Consider the following 16,086-nt stretch of genomic DNA (forward strand, 5'->3'; position numbering starts at 1 on the left):
GACAATGGAAGGAGATTATGAACAAATTATGGTATGTGTATATATAAAATTCTCAATTAAAAAAGGAAAGTAGGCTGGAGAGATTGCCCATCAGTTAAGGTGCTAGCCTGTAAAGCCTAATGGTTCTGGATCAATTACCCAGTACCTATGCAAAGCCAAATGCACAAAGTGACACATGGATTGACATGACATCTGGATTTCATTTGCAGTTGCTAGAGACCCTCATGTGCTAATTCTATCTCTGTGCATCTCTCTTTACCTCTCTCTCTTTAAAAAAATCTCTCTGTGTCTCTCTTTGTTTGCAAATAAATTAATTAATTTATAAAAAAAAAAAGGATAAAACAGCTTAGGAACCAGAAGGGATGTGGACTCCAGCTTAGCATGCAGAACTCTGGGCAATGAGACAAGTAGGAGTTCTACAGAGTAGAATTTTTTACAGGACTAAACGAGTTAATATGTTAATTAGTTATACATACTAAGTAGTAAGAACTCTATTATCTTTAATATATTTATTTTTATTATTTATACAGTTTCAGTTCCTTCAAAATGATTGTCATTTTATTTGTAACTTAGGCCATTTCTATGCTTCATCATATTTTAGACAAAGACATGACTTTCTTACCAGCCAGCTTTAAATAATATCACACTTGAAATTAGGAGAGAATGTGTTCTTAGACAGAAACATGTAGACATCAGCGGGAAAAGGTATGTGATGATTGTGAATTATATGATCTCTTCCTTCCAAGCAAGATTTCCCTGTTTCTCATTCTTTTGACAGGCAATGTGACTGGTAGCTATTTTCTAGTGTGAACACAGTGGTCTTAATGTCTGTTTCTCTTCTTTTTAAGGGGCTATCACCTGTGCTGCTGACATGTTCAGCTGCCAGGGCTCCCGTGCCTGTGTGCCCCGGCACTGGCTTTGTGATGGTGAGAGAGACTGTCCCAATGGAAGTGATGAACTCTCCACAGCAGGCTGTGGTATGAACATAGGCTGGGGCTTTGTAACCAAAAAAAAAAAAAAAAAAAAAAAATGACATGGATGCAGCATACTGAGATGTTAATTTGTCTCATTCCATGTCACACTTTTCATCAATTCTCAACACTTTCAGTATGCTTCTGACATGCTCAATGTGGTACCCATTTTAAAACCATTTCAGTGGCTGCAGATATATTATTTCATGTCTGAGACAGGATAAATACACTGTGTGCATAAATGTGGTAGGTTCAGTATTTTCTTATTAATCCCCTCACTTGGAAGCTTTATATCATATGCTACAAATATTCTCTAAATGGTCATTTTCAGCTTAGACAAGTACTGATTTGGAGGTCAGTAAACAACCTGTTAGTCTCACAGAAAGCATATTAACCCCTGGGTCAGTTAAAAATAGTGTGGCAATAGTTGAATGCAGCTGAGAGATCAGAGGAACACCTTTTCAGGTCAGACAATTTATCAGTTTCTGACTCTAGGTCATTTCAGGAAATTACTCAACAGACAAACTTTTGATAAATCCCTTTGCATGATCAGGAAGAGTAAGGGACTATATATGGGAATGCAGATCACAGCACCAAATAGGTGATCATTTATTAAAAAGAGTCCTTCAACTCAGCATGTGAAAGTGAATTCTGCCAATCATCCCTTTGTTGGCCTGTTAAGTCTTTAAAATATTCTAGTGAGCCATAATAGAAGTGTGCATGCATGTGGATGTGAGCGTGTCTAAATTATAGTCAAAGCACAAAAGGAAAAGAAAATTTAGAGGCAAGACTACCTTCACAGAATTCACCATGTAGTAGAATACATAATACTTTGATCTCAAAACTGATATGAGTGTCTAAAAAGGTCAATAATACTGCTGAGGGCTACGTAATAAAACACAGCACATCATTTTGGAAGTCCAGATGGTCTCAGGATGCAGTTGCTATCGTAGAAATTTAACACACTAGGAGGCAAATTAACACTCTTGGACCACATATGTACTGATATAAATTATTCTAAAATGTAGAAAATTATACTCAAGTGACCTGAAAACTTTAATGCCAAATAAGTTCCTGTTGGACTGTGTTTTTAAGAATAAAAATTTATGTGTGAGCATTGGCATAATTCACTTGAGTTACATCAATGTTCACAGTGCAAGGTTGGAGTCATTAAAAACTCTGAATTCTATTCTGATTACAATAGGCAAATTTTAATGCTGTTCCTATGTGACTTCATAGAGTCGTCTAAAAGAAATATGTTGAAAATAAATGATTGATTTTGGATTATAACACACACACACACATACACACACACACATTGGATTTTTCTGCTCTACTTGTTCCTGTAGTACTGTCAGCAAAAGATGTTAGCATTGCTTCTTTTTGAACAATGGACCTGGAATAACTGACAACTACTAATATTAATGACTGATGTGGAAAGAATAGCAGGAAGTCTGAGGGAATTATGTTTTATTAAGCAGGAAAAAAATACATACTGATTATTTTCACAATATGCAAATACTTGAATTCATCCTTCAAAACACTTAGGTGAGGGTTGGATAGATGGCTTTGCTGCTAAGGTACTTGCCTGTCAAGCCTAAGGACCCAGGTTCACTTCCCCAGAACACTGGTTAAGTCATCTGCACATGGTGGATCATGTGGATGGAGTTGTTTGCAGTGGCTAGAGGCCCAGGAGTGCCCATTCTTCCTCTGTATCTCTCTTTCTCTCCCTCTCTATCTCTCTAATAAGTAAATACAAAAGCAAAACTTACATGAGCTGTAATTTCAAGGCCCGTCTGGATTAATTGTTTTACTAATGCTTTGTACAAAATGTTACATTGTTACATTCCAATATATGCATGAGACTATCATCTCACCTAGTATATTTAATATTCACATTTTTGTTTTCTGAATAAATCTGAATTTATATTAAATATAGTTCCATGAATTCTATTGACTTCCAGTAACTTTATTTGTGATTTATTTCTTAGCTCCCAATAATACATGTGATGAAAATACCTTCATGTGCCATAATAAAATGTGCATCCCCAAGCAATTTGTTTGTGACCATGACGATGACTGTGGAGATGGTTCAGATGAGTCCTTGCAGTGCGGTAAGTCTGTGCTAACATCTCATGGATGACAACTTCAGTTAAGAGTTTACTCCTATAGCCCTGGCAATTCATATATAATACAAACAAACATGTTTATTAATGTCAGTAAAAAATAGTGAACTCAGTACCATACAATCAAGCTATGCACAACATTCTGACATAATTATACATTCATTTTCCAATCATGCTTGTGTGCAGTATGTTCATACCATTAGCAAACATATTGCATATCTGTCAAAATGCCCTAGGTTTGAAATATTTTAAAGAACTTTGATCTTTAAAGGTGATACATGGTTGGCTTACTCAATTTTACAGGTTACATTAATTATTTTATTGAGAAAAAATATACAATATAAAAATATAAGATGAAAATATGATTATTTAACATTTACTTTTGGTTTTTCTATTGATATATGTGCTAATTAACTTAATTTAATGTCATTATCACAAATATATCTTTATATTACATATATTATTTAACCACAATCTATATCTTATGCATGCATATAACTTTTGTGAATAAAAGTAGATCAATTAAAATGCCCAGGAAAGAAAAATTTCTCTATGAGGCCAGTGTTTTGTGAAATACTAAAATGGAATACATGGCTTGGTGGTTAAGCTGCATCCTTTCAAAGCATAGGGACCTAGATTTGATACCCCAGTACCCACATAAGCCATATGCACAAGGTAATATTTGTGTATGGAGTTTGTTTACAGTGGCTAGAGGCCTTAGCATGCCCATTCTCTATGTCTATATGCTCTCTCTATTTGCCTGTCTTTCTCTCACAAATAAATATATAAAATAAAATAAATTTGAAAGGTATGTTGAAAAGCTATGGGCTTTGCTTGTGCCCGTGCAAGGCAGGAGACTCAGTATGTTCTTCTGGCCCTCCCTGTGCAGAGCCTATCTACATCATTGTCTTTGATGTTTAAAATCAGTGGATATGTTTTCATAATCATTTCAACATTGAGGCATTCATGAAATGTGGTAGTTTAAAACCTAACTCATAATTCAAGGTATCAGTCTGAAGCAGGGGTATTTGTTGTAGAATATATCCTTTCTACTTGATATTATGTTTGGTTGGCATGGAGGTAAATGAGGCAGAAGAAATCCCAAATGGAAAAATCAGAAATTCAGTATGATGTTATAGCTTACTTTTTCAAAGAGGAATAAAAATCACAGTGTGTGGAATCAGAGCTGAGAAAAAAAAAAAATACCTGGAATAGACAATGAAAGATTCAAGTATGAATGCTGGAGGGTCATGTCTGGAAGGTATTGAGCTTGATGTTCCATAGCACAGTCCCTGCAACCAGCCTGGGTTCTTACATCTACTTATTAACTGTAGAACCTTGGGAAATCCTTCCTTTTCCCATACCTCAGTTATGCATCTATAGAACATGTATAGAAACACCATTTCACTCTAATGGTTGTTAAGAGAATTCCACGATGACTAATTCTATAAGCACCTAAAGTAGTTCCAGATACATAGTGAATTCATAAAGACCTGTAAGTTCACAGCCAGGGAATAGCAATTAGCCTTCTGTGAGGTTACACTGGAGTTTAAACTTAAATTAGCACTAGATTAAAAAATGTTAGATAATTTGTATTTAATTGTTTTGCCTCTGAGGCCAACATATATTTTGAAGCAAGGGAGTGGGATGTCACAGTCAAATTTATGTTCTAGAACTGTCATTTTCAGCAGAATGAAAGAAATATTTCCATGAATAAGAGCCAGAAGCAAGCATAAACTAGTTAGGAAGCTACTGGCTCAGCTCTAAAGATTAGCAATATGCTTTTGATCAGACGGAAGGTACAAGGAACCTGCTAAGGATCCATTTGCAGCTGGATGGGCAGGATTAAATGATTTTTTTAGCCCATAGCTATGGATGGTGATGCTTTGTAGCATAAGAAGGTAAGGGTCACTTTTTTTTCTGATGCTTTTATGATGTAGGTAAAAAATTGTCTTTGGATCTTTTGAGTATGAAATGCTACTGTCCATCACAGTTGTGTGTTTTAAAGTATAGCTTTATTTTTATTTATTATTTTTATCATTTTTATTTATTATTTGGGAGAGAGAGAGAGAATGGGCAAACCTGGGCCTCCAGTCTCTGGAAATGAAGTCCAGACACATGTGCCACCTTGTGCATTTGGCTTACATGGTTCTTGGGGAAATCAAACCTAGGCCCTTTGGCTTAGCAGGCAAGTGCCTTAACCACTAAACAATTCCTCCATTCCTAAAGTATAATTTTGGAGGCCAGAAATACAATAAGGATAAGTAAAGTTCCTGTGGTAATCATTTGCCTTGAGATACCAAGTTATGATAAGAAACAAAAGAGTGCAATGTCAAAAAGGCAACAAGGAAAATGACTGACTAAAAATTGAATGAAGGGTTTCACCTGTACCATTGTATGTTGAAAGCAGAAGAATTTTCCATACAAAGGAGAAAAGAGGCAAACATCTAAAGAAAAGTTGGAAAGAAGCCTTGTAAGAAGATTATTGAATATGAAACCAGTGAACTGTTTCCAAAGTTGTGTAATTAAAGTGTCTGAAGCTGCTGAACAGCCATGTAGATAAACTTCTAGATAGACTTAAGAATTTGATATTTTTATTTGTCAGAGAAATTTCAGAAGGAAGATGTTAGATAAAGATTTTGATTGTAGAGAGAACTAGAGGTATGTAAGTAGAAGCAGCATTTTTCGGAAGAGTAGACAGAAAAGCACTAAGATAGAAGGATGTATGTGGACATCTGCTGCTGAATACACTCAACAAGGCAATGGGATTGGTGATTGAGGAGAACAGGTAGTGGAGAGAATGAAGAAAAAGGATACTTTGGAACATTCTAGTTTCACTATTCCAGTATGGCAGTACTGGAATACACTGGAATACAGTACTTGCTGTGTTGGGTTTGTCATCATAATGTTTTAAGACCTAAAGTTTTACCACTAAAAGTAGAATAATTGTTCAGTTTTATCAAGTTTTAATAAGATTGATTGTTCTTATTGGTGACAATAGGAAAACTTTAGTGTAAAATCTAACATTAAAAAATAAATTATGAATATGGCCATGGCCTAAAACAGACAGCTATGAACATTCTCAAATGATGGGTTTATTTTACTAATAAAGTTGTTTAATGATTCTAATTCAGACTCAACAAAGATAGTTTTAATAGTTTTGTGCTCATTGCTCTATAAATTGACTTTTAAGTTTTTATTTTAACAATTTCTTTTCATTTTGAATGCTGTTTGCACACATAACTGTGACATTACAACTTCTGAGAATTGCTTTTACAACTCAGAATCCATTCATCCAGATGTTCCCTTGCTGCACCACCAACGATACAAAGCTCGGTCTTGAGAACAATTCTATCTTCATTTTCATTTTCCGTTGTAAGAAAATAGCGAGAGAGGTGGCATGGTCAGGTATGGTGCGGTCCTCTTTCTTCACCAAGAAATAGTAAAAGTATCATGTTTCCAACTTTAATTCCGAACACCTGAGTCACAAGACACTGAAGAGGGTATGATGAAGACTGACCTTAATCTTCTACAGCTTCTCTCTCTCTCCCTCTCTCTCTCTCTCTCTCTCTTTTCTCTCTCTTCTCTCTAACTCTTTTATATTAGTTACCTTTTCCTTCCTTTTCTTTGTGGGCACCGACCTGTAACTCCCAGAACCAGCATGTGGCTATCATCCACTCTGAACCTTATTTTTTATTTCAAACCACGAGTATTTTTTGCAATTGTAACTAAAATGAATGAGAGTTATTTCTCATATAAGGGCTGTGTGGTCTCATGCTTGATTGGGTCATGTTTACCACAACAGGACGGCACATTGATTTTCATAACAGGAGTGAGTCAGAATACTTACCTCGTCCTCTCTAGGATACCGGCAGTGTAGTGCAGAAGAGTTCCGCTGTGCTGATGGGCGATGCCTCTTAAACACGCAATGGCAGTGCGATGGAGACTCTGACTGTCCGGATGGTTCTGATGAAGCACCGCTAAACTCAAAGTGCAAAAGTGCAGGTAACAAAATATGTGACACTGTGTTTATTATTCCATTTCTCTTCATGGTCTTATTTTTAAGTTTTGAGTCAGGGTTTTAGTTTAAGTTTCAGACCTGTCATGCTCTTGCTTCAGCCTCCTGTATGCTGGGGTTAGACAAATATACCACCATACTAATGTGTGAAGAGTTTTTATAATGACAATTTTGCTAGTTTGGTATTAATTGAAAGTAAATAGAAAATCTTAAACAAGTAATGTTTCAGATGAATTTATACAACATTTTAGTAGCTATATTTTGAGGCTAGTTAGAAGTTTAAGGCTGTACCAAATAATATGAAGTTCTTTTGGAAAGTTTTGGTAAATCACCACCCTGTTTCCTAACCCAACAAACACATCTATTTGTCTCCTTCCTTCCTTCCTTCCTTTCTTCCTTTCTTCCTTCCTTCCCTCCCCCTTCCTTCCTTCCTTCCTTCCTTCCTTCCTTCCTTCCTTCCTTCCTTCCTTCCTTCCTTCCTTCCTTCCTTCCTTCCTTCCTTCCTTTCTTTCTCCCTCACTCTCCTTCCTCCTTCCCTCCTTCTCTTCCCTTCCCTTCTCTCCCTTCTCCTACCCTTTCCCCTCCTTCCCTCCCCCTCTTCTTCCCTTACTCCCTTCCTTCTTTCCTTCCTTTCTCTTGGATTTGGGTCTTTATGTAGGGCAGTCTGACCTGAAACTCACTTTATGGCAGACAAGACTTTGAACTGCTGATCCCCCTACCACTACCTCCTAAGTCCTAGAATTGCATGCATACAGAACTACACCTAGTTTGTATTTTAAAATATATTTTATATTAGAATAATTTCCCTATATAGGCTTATGTAAAACTTCAGACTTAAAAAGTTAAGATTTAATAAGAATATCACATTATCATAAAGTAGCATGCATTCATATAATTATTATATAGCAATTAAATTTTAAATGAAAATATATTTAAAATTTTATGTAGATATTGCTTGTATCCTGTGTATAGACAAAAATGAAAAGAAAATCTTGTCACTTAAATAGAATCAAGGACAGAATATGTACAAATACTTTCCTACCCAAATTCATTTGATTTAGCACATCTCTGAAAGTGTTTTATCATACATGTTAGAACAAAATAAATTACTTTTATTCAATAAGGTGTACATATTAATAGGCTTTTAAAAAATTAATTAAAGAGTAATGTTCTGGTCATCTGGTTGTAGGTAGCTACAAAATGACTGACATTCTGTAGCCATATTGAAAACAACTGTTGTTCATCATCAATATCCCTACGTTGCTCTGATTTTAAAATGTCAATGCTGGGCTGAAGAAATGGCTTAGCAGTTAAGGTGCTTTCCTGAAAAGCCAAAGGACACAAGATCAATTCTTTAGTACCCGAGTAAGCCAGATGCACAACGTGGAACATGCATCTTGAGTTCCCTTCTCAGTGACTAGAGGCCCTGACCCACCCATTCTCTCTCTCTCTCTCTCTCTCTTTCTCTCTCTCTCTCTCTCTCTCTCTCTCTCTCGTATTCTTCCTCTCTTTCTTTCTATGTCTGCCTTTTTTCCTGTTTTTCTCTCAAATAAATAAATGAACCTAAAATATTTTAAATGACAGTGCTATATTTGCTAGAAGAAAAAGAATTTAGGCATACCCATCTATACTGTATCTAAGTTTGTTTCTTAACTGACATATTATTTCTCAAATATTTCTTGAGAGAAATATTAAATCATTATTTTGTTTTGAACTCACTCTTCACAACCTAAATGAGACAAAATTAGTCCATTAATTTTACTGTAAATACTTATTTTGATTGTTAATTTACACAGGAAAGGTAGGTTCACCAAAAATGCTGAACACAGGCATAGTTTGTCCTTGGTTTTCTACAGTTGTGTGTAAAATATTACACTGTCTGAAAAGCATTTTATGTGCATATATTTATTATAATTTTGGCAGATAAGTTATCATGTTTGTGAATGTTTTCAAGAACTGTGTTATAAATTATGGCATGCCCTTTATGTTCCATTTGTTTCATTTTCTTTTTCCAGAACAGTCATGCAACAGTTCATTTTTTATGTGCAAAAATGGCAGGTGCATTCCCAGTGGAGGCCTTTGCAACAACACTGATGACTGTGGTGATGGCTCAGATGAAAGAAACTGCCATATAAATGAGTGTTTGAGTAAGAGAGTTAGTGGGTGTTCTCAAGACTGTCAGGACCTGCCAGTTGGTTACAAGGTAGGCACTCATCAAAAATAGTGAATCTGAGATAATTAAAACTAATTATTTCCAGTATAACTATAAAACTTAGAATGAATATATTTTATGTAAAGTGTCTTTAGGACTACTTTCAAGAAAATTATAATATTGTACAGTACAAACATTGTGAGCATATACTTCAATTCAAAAATCAAACTACTTCTGAGTACATTTAAAGCAACAATGACAATATTTAGGGACAATATTATAATAATGGTTGTATAAATACATTTGTAATGTAAGTTCTCATTTCTCCCTTTTTCCTGAATAGGCTAATCATTTATTTATTACAGCATCAGAGAATACAGCATTTTCGTATAGAAAGAAGAGAAAACTGGAACACATTAATTATTAGGACCTAATGAAAGCACACTGAAAAATCAATTATGCCCAATAACTTAATAGCTTTATCTTTGTGCCATTCCCCTGAAGAGGGTAATTCACTGGAAAAGTGATTGACTTAAATGCCTACTAAAATCTAGGCTGTGCTATAAAAGTGGATACAAACTAACACAGTATTAAAATGTGTACTTGTATGTTGTGGTTAAAATTAATGATGCAGATGCCACAAAGCTTCATGATGAGAAATTAAATTGTGGGCTCAATCTTCAGTTCAGCGGGTAGATCATCTATTTAGCATATTAAGGCCCTGAGCTTAGACCCTACATCATAGCAGAGAAAAATAAAAGGTAAGAGTTTCAGTTGAAGCCGGGTGTGGTGGTGCACGCCTTTAATCCCAGCACTTGGAAGGCAGAGGTAGGTTTGTTTTTGAAAGAGGATAGTGGCTGGGGATGAATTCTCAACAGACCATACTTTTGTAAAACACAACACAGATTACTGACAATTAGACCTTATAGTAAAATTATATTTTTCCTATGGAGTTCACCTTGAATATTGTATCTATATATAGATATGGAAATTTGTCAAATGCACCCTTTACAAACTGAAGTACATACAAATTTATCCATATAGAAATACAAAATGTCAGGAACTTTGGGAGAAGTTTTGTGTAGAACACAGCTGACTTGCCAGCTTTGTTCAAAATGTGCATTAACAGAATAGGAGTAATTCCTGGCCTGAGCTCTTTCAAAGGATCCAGTCAGGAGTGGGAAACAGACACAAGTCACTGGAAGTAAGAGGTTTCTCAGCTTTACAACATACAGCAGTGGCTAAATGATTTTTTTAAGTACGGTTGAAAGAGTATGTCATTCATAAAAAGGTTGGGCTATTTTCCCTGTGAGCATTAATGATCTATGACAAGTGTAAATTCAGCTAAAAATCTATTTTGCTATTTTTAATCTCCAAATGTCTGATGTACTTGCTTAATTCTGTTGATAAAGATTTTACTGTACCTAGATATTCCAAGTAATATAGCAATTACTTCTTCTCTGTAAAAAAAGATTAAAAAAGAAATGCCAGGTCTATGAGTTTAGGTCAGTGGAAGAATGCTTACTTTCCATTACTCAAGGACCTGGGGTATATCCCTAATGCAGAAAATAATAAAAATGCAGGAAGGAAAAGAAAAATTAAGGAAGTTATATTTCTTTTTAAATATTTCAGGCACAGTATTGTATTAAGAAGCAGTGGCTGAACTTACAGATTTAAGTCCCATATGAGCTCAAGTACTACATTATAGGAAGAGGGGAGCAAAAGTAATGAGCCAGGGCTACTCTTAATGAGAAAGTATGTATCAAGTTGTGAATTTTGGCAGTAAATATTTTAGAAAACATGAAATATTAAAACATTGCTTATGATTTATAGTCTACCAATATAGAAATATTTTCTGACTATAAGAAGGAAAAAGATTGAGACTTTTTTCAAGTAACTTACTAAAATTTTCAGTCATAGGCTTATAACTAAACTTTACATATACCACATCAATATAAATCCTATGTGGCAAATTCAAAAGTTGATCTCTGCTTGTCTTGTGTCGATTTGATGTCTATAATAGTAATCCAGGCAGGAAAATATAAAAACATAATATAAAGTATAAAATACATAATTTAATTAATATAAAAATTAAAATAGATACTTTGAAACATGATGTGAAAGAGACAGCTTTTAAAATTCTTGAATATAAGGATTTCCAAACACATATCAATACAGTATTTGGCGGTGCCATCCCGTAAACCTCATTGTGCATGTCATGTTTAAACATCTCTCACTTAGAAACACTTTAATATATAAAACGGTCCAAAAATCAGCACTTATATTCTGTCCTTTTAAGGTGGTATAGAAAGAAGTGAGAATTCAGCCTAAAATATACAAAAGTATTTTATCACTCAAGCATGTGTGCACAGAACCTGAAGAAGTGATGTCAAAAATGTTCCTAAATGCACATACATGTCAGAAATATTGAGCAAAGCAAAACATCAGTTAGGGGAAATAAGATCTAAATAATTTTAAGTCCATAATCATAAGTATTGTACATATTCTGTTGAAAAATAGACAGAGAGACTGATCCTGATTTTTATTAAGGTTGTCAAAAATATTATTAAATGCAATAAAAGTGAACAAAATTTGTTGAAAGATTAATCCACTATCTGTAATCCCAGTCCTGGCAGATGATGCCAGCCTGAACTACAGAGCAAGACCTGTCTACAAAAGAAAAGAAAGCAAAACAAAGAAAGGATATATATATATATATATATATATATAAATAAATTTAAAATATATATATATTTATATAATATTTTATTTGTTTATTCATTTTATTTTATTTGTTTATTCATTTGAGAGAACAAGAGAGGGAAAGAGGGAGAGAGAACGGACATGCCAGGGCCTCCAGCCACTGCAAACAAATTCTGGACACATGTGCCACCTTGTACTTCCGTGGGTCCTGGGGAGTCGAACAGAGGTCCTTTGGCTTTGCAGGCAAATGCCTTAACTGCTAAACCACCTCTCCAGCCCCATATTTCGTATATATTTTGAACTTGCCAATTTCTAGCCACATGGCTTAACAGGGTCAGTTAACATCGACTCTTTCCAACCTAAGACAATCACATGCTTTTGAACTTTGCATAACACATGTGATTCTTGCTAAGGTTAATTGCTAGGAGACAAAAAGACTTGCCATTATCTATTCTCTTCAAATACCTTCTAGCTTGAACCATGCTAAAGATATGTTCAATAGCAAAAAACAGTGGTAATGATATGGATAGATTGTGCTCATTTTTATTTCCCCAGTGCAAATGTTGGCCTGGATTCCAACTGAAAGATGATGGTAAAACCTGTGTAGACATTGATGAATGTTCGTCGGGCTTTCCTTGCAGTCAGCAATGCATCAATACTTACGGTACCTACAGGTGCCTCTGTGAAGATGGGTATCAAGTACATCCTGATAATCCAAATGGCTGCAAGTCACTCTCAGGTATGCAAATGAATTTACTCAGAGATCCAACCTCAGTTACACAAATAATCTTGGATTTTTAGTCATTTTTTTATTCAATTTGTTACTGTTTCTAAGAAGGCAAAATTTGTCTTTCAATCTGACATTCTGCTTGTGACTTTGAACACTGAGCTGCTCTGTTTGTGATAAGTTTGAATTATGTTCTTGAGAAATAGGAACTGTGTTCTAGTTGTTGAAAGTGCTCATTGATAAATTAACTGTTGCTAGCGCTTCTTTCTGCTGAAACATATGTCAATAGCTCAAGCTGGCCAAAACTATGAAAGAACACACTGTGACACCATGGCAATGGGTTTTCTTATCTTCTAGAACATACACACTCATACATGCATGCCAAGGTGAACCACAGGTTATTCTAAATAAACCATAATATTTTAATAAATCAGTCCTACAAGGCTATGTATATGATCCCAATGATTCAGCAAATATTATTAATGCTCTTTTTGTTCCTATGAGTGTGACTGACTCTATAGATTAAAATTTTAATAAAGCATGACCCATAATTTTGAAAATATCATAAACTATTAGGGGAGAAATCACACACACATTAAAATGATATAAAGTTATATATGACAATGACTCCTAATATGGGCAATATGTTATGTAAGGCAATCTCTATCCCACAAAACTTATTATTTTTTTTCTTTTTTTTTTTTTTTCAACATAGGGTCTCACTGTAGCCCAGACTGACCTGGAATTCACTATAGAGTCTCAGGGTAGCCTTAAATTCATGGTGATCCTCCTACATCTCCCTCCCAAATGCTGGGATTAAAGATGTGTACCACCACGCCTGGCTCCACTGAACTTATTTTTAAAGACATTGAAATAATTACAATTGCCTGTTTCCATGTAGCTATATGACACTGACACTATTAAAATGATTTTTACTTTTGTGAACCAGATATTAGGAATACAAATTTAAAAATGAGTTTTGTAACTACTTAAGCTTATCATATTTAACAGAAGACAACCGCTCCTTTCCATTTTTCTATCCATGGTCACTTATTCTTGGAGTATTCTTCACTAAATCAGTCTGAGGATCATTTGTAGCAACCATCTCATGTACCTGTTTGCTTGCTTGTAGGGAGCTCATTGTTTGCCACCATATGCATTTCATGACATTGAACAACAACAAGGGATGAGGCAGACTTCAGAAACAATTATTCCATTTCCTTTAACTTTTCAGAAAATATTGTGTAGAGGAGCTAAATGGTAATAACTGTAATTTAATCATTTGTATTCATACCATGGTTGTGTGATTTAGATACCAATAATTTTGAATACACAAAGGGTCCCTGCAACATAAATCTTTTGGTAAAGAGTTCAACATTTAATTACCAAACACATTCAAGTTATGAAGACCAAAAACACAAATAATTAAAGTAGAATCCAAAGAATTAATTTTATGTTTATGTAGTTCTAGTATATTGACAGAAAGATACAGGCATCTTCATCTAATGTAAGAGCCAACTCTGAACAAAGGACTGTGAGTAAAAAGATAGCTTTAACAGAAGATTGGAATGATTGATTGAGGGTGCTGACGTGGGTGATAGGAAGGAGCATCTAAGATGAATGATATGGAAAATGTGGAAACACAACAAGATACTTTATTATCTACTAGCCCTGAAGATAATGGGGGGAGAAATATTGTTATTTCAAACATACATCGAACAGAAAAACATAGCAAATAATGATTTTATGAGACTAAGAGAAGAAAAGAGGAAGAAGTATAAAGATCTCCAGCTCATGAGAAGATAGGAGTGGTGAAGTGTTTTATTTTACTATTGACAAGAATGCTTTCCGTGAGTCTTTTAACACTAGTGTACCAGAGTTGTATTTCACGTGAATTACATTGCTGCCAAACCAAATTGAGAATAAGTATAATAAAAAACCGTAAATATAAAAATCCTGACATGTCATTTGCTTTGGTGTTTAGATGAAGAACCCTTTCTAATTCTTGCTGATCATCATGAGATAAGGAAAATTAGCACAGATGGCTCTAACTACACACTGTTAAAGCAGGTATGGCAGTATTTTCAAGGGGGGAATGGGCACATACTCTAAATTCTTCAGGTAGGCATTAAAGCCGTGGAAATACACTGCTTAACGGTTATATTTTATGGGGCACATATTTATGGTTATAGAAAATTGCCACAAATGTTTTGTTTATAATGAGCAGATTGGTCAGTATGTAAGTATGTATGTATGTTTGTTTGTATGTATGTATGTATGTATGTATGTATGTATGATGCCAAATCAAAGCAAGAAAAGGTATGAGATTATAATTAATGTTGGCAAAATTATCCCAAGAATGGCTACTTTAGAGACAACAACATAATATCCACTTTCATTTTGTGGATTACCAGATTTTTTTCTCCTGCCTCTAAAATTTGACATTGTTTCTGGGGTTATGGTTTAATGGGTAAAGAGCTTGCTTGCTGAACAAATGTGAGTACCTGATGTCAGATCCCAAAAGCCACTGAAAGTTGGATGCTATAGTGGGTGTCTTTAATCCCAGTGGGCCTATGATGATGAGGGAGGCAGAGACAGGAGAATCACACACAAACTACATTTAGCCTGTTGAATGCAGCCATACAAAACTGAAGACCTTGCATCACACACAGTGGAAGACAAGGACCCACACCAGTGGTTGTGCTCTGACATCTACATGCACATTATGACACGTGAGCCTGCACTCATGGGTAAACATATACACATGCCATATATATACTCTATGTACATATAAAAAACAAAAATTGTAATTATCAAGTAATCAAGAATATGATGGTACCCTAGCCATGGTTAGATGGGTAGGAGTAACATGCTTTGAAGTCTCCTTCTCTCATTGCTCAGTGGCACCCACTTGGATAGAATATGGAGTGGTTTAATTTGATATTAAATTTTTCCTCTGAGTTTATGTGTGCATGTGTGTGTATGTATAATTTATGAAAAAATATGACTTCTATTTAAAACTGTCCAAACTGTGAAATGTTTACACTTATTTTTTTTCTTAACAATCACATGAGATCAAATAGCTAAAAAAAAAAAAAAAAAAAAAAAAAAAAAAAAAAGCTAGTGATTACTACATGGACTTGGGAAAGCACATATAATTGGTTAAAACACAATTTTAGTTGTAAAAAGAAGTATTTTCCTTAGAAATATTTTACTTATATCAATTCAACTACAAATGTCTCTTTGCTTTCAACTATAAAACATATCAATATTAAGAATATTTCTTATTGTGTGTGTGTGTGTGTGTGTGTGTGTGTGTGTGTGTGTGTGTGTATTTTCAGTGTTAGGTAAAGACCTGTCAAAACACTACTTCCTATAGATGATTGAAA

General features: G+C 34.7%; 1 protein-coding gene across 2 annotated transcripts in view; it reads left to right on the forward strand.

The window, feature by feature from the left end:
* Lrp1b (LDL receptor related protein 1B) overlaps positions 1-16,086 on the forward strand; it is a 2,087,209-nt gene that overhangs the window by 1,805,911 nt on the left and 265,212 nt on the right. For both annotated transcript variants that reach the window (XM_045147485.1, XM_045147484.1), the window contains 6 exons: positions 849-977; positions 2,963-3,085; positions 6,962-7,102; positions 9,131-9,318; positions 12,526-12,709; positions 14,682-14,767. In XM_045147485.1, coding sequence (XP_045003420.1) covers positions 849-977; positions 2,963-3,085; positions 6,962-7,102; positions 9,131-9,318; positions 12,526-12,709; positions 14,682-14,767 — 851 coding nt within the window. The remainder of the gene's footprint in view (positions 1-848; positions 978-2,962; positions 3,086-6,961; positions 7,103-9,130; positions 9,319-12,525; positions 12,710-14,681; positions 14,768-16,086) is intronic.

This window comes from Jaculus jaculus, chromosome 4, assembly GCF_020740685.1.
Source record: "Jaculus jaculus isolate mJacJac1 chromosome 4, mJacJac1.mat.Y.cur, whole genome shotgun sequence".
In the NCBI taxonomy this organism is placed as follows: domain Eukaryota; kingdom Metazoa; phylum Chordata; class Mammalia; order Rodentia; family Dipodidae; genus Jaculus; species Jaculus jaculus.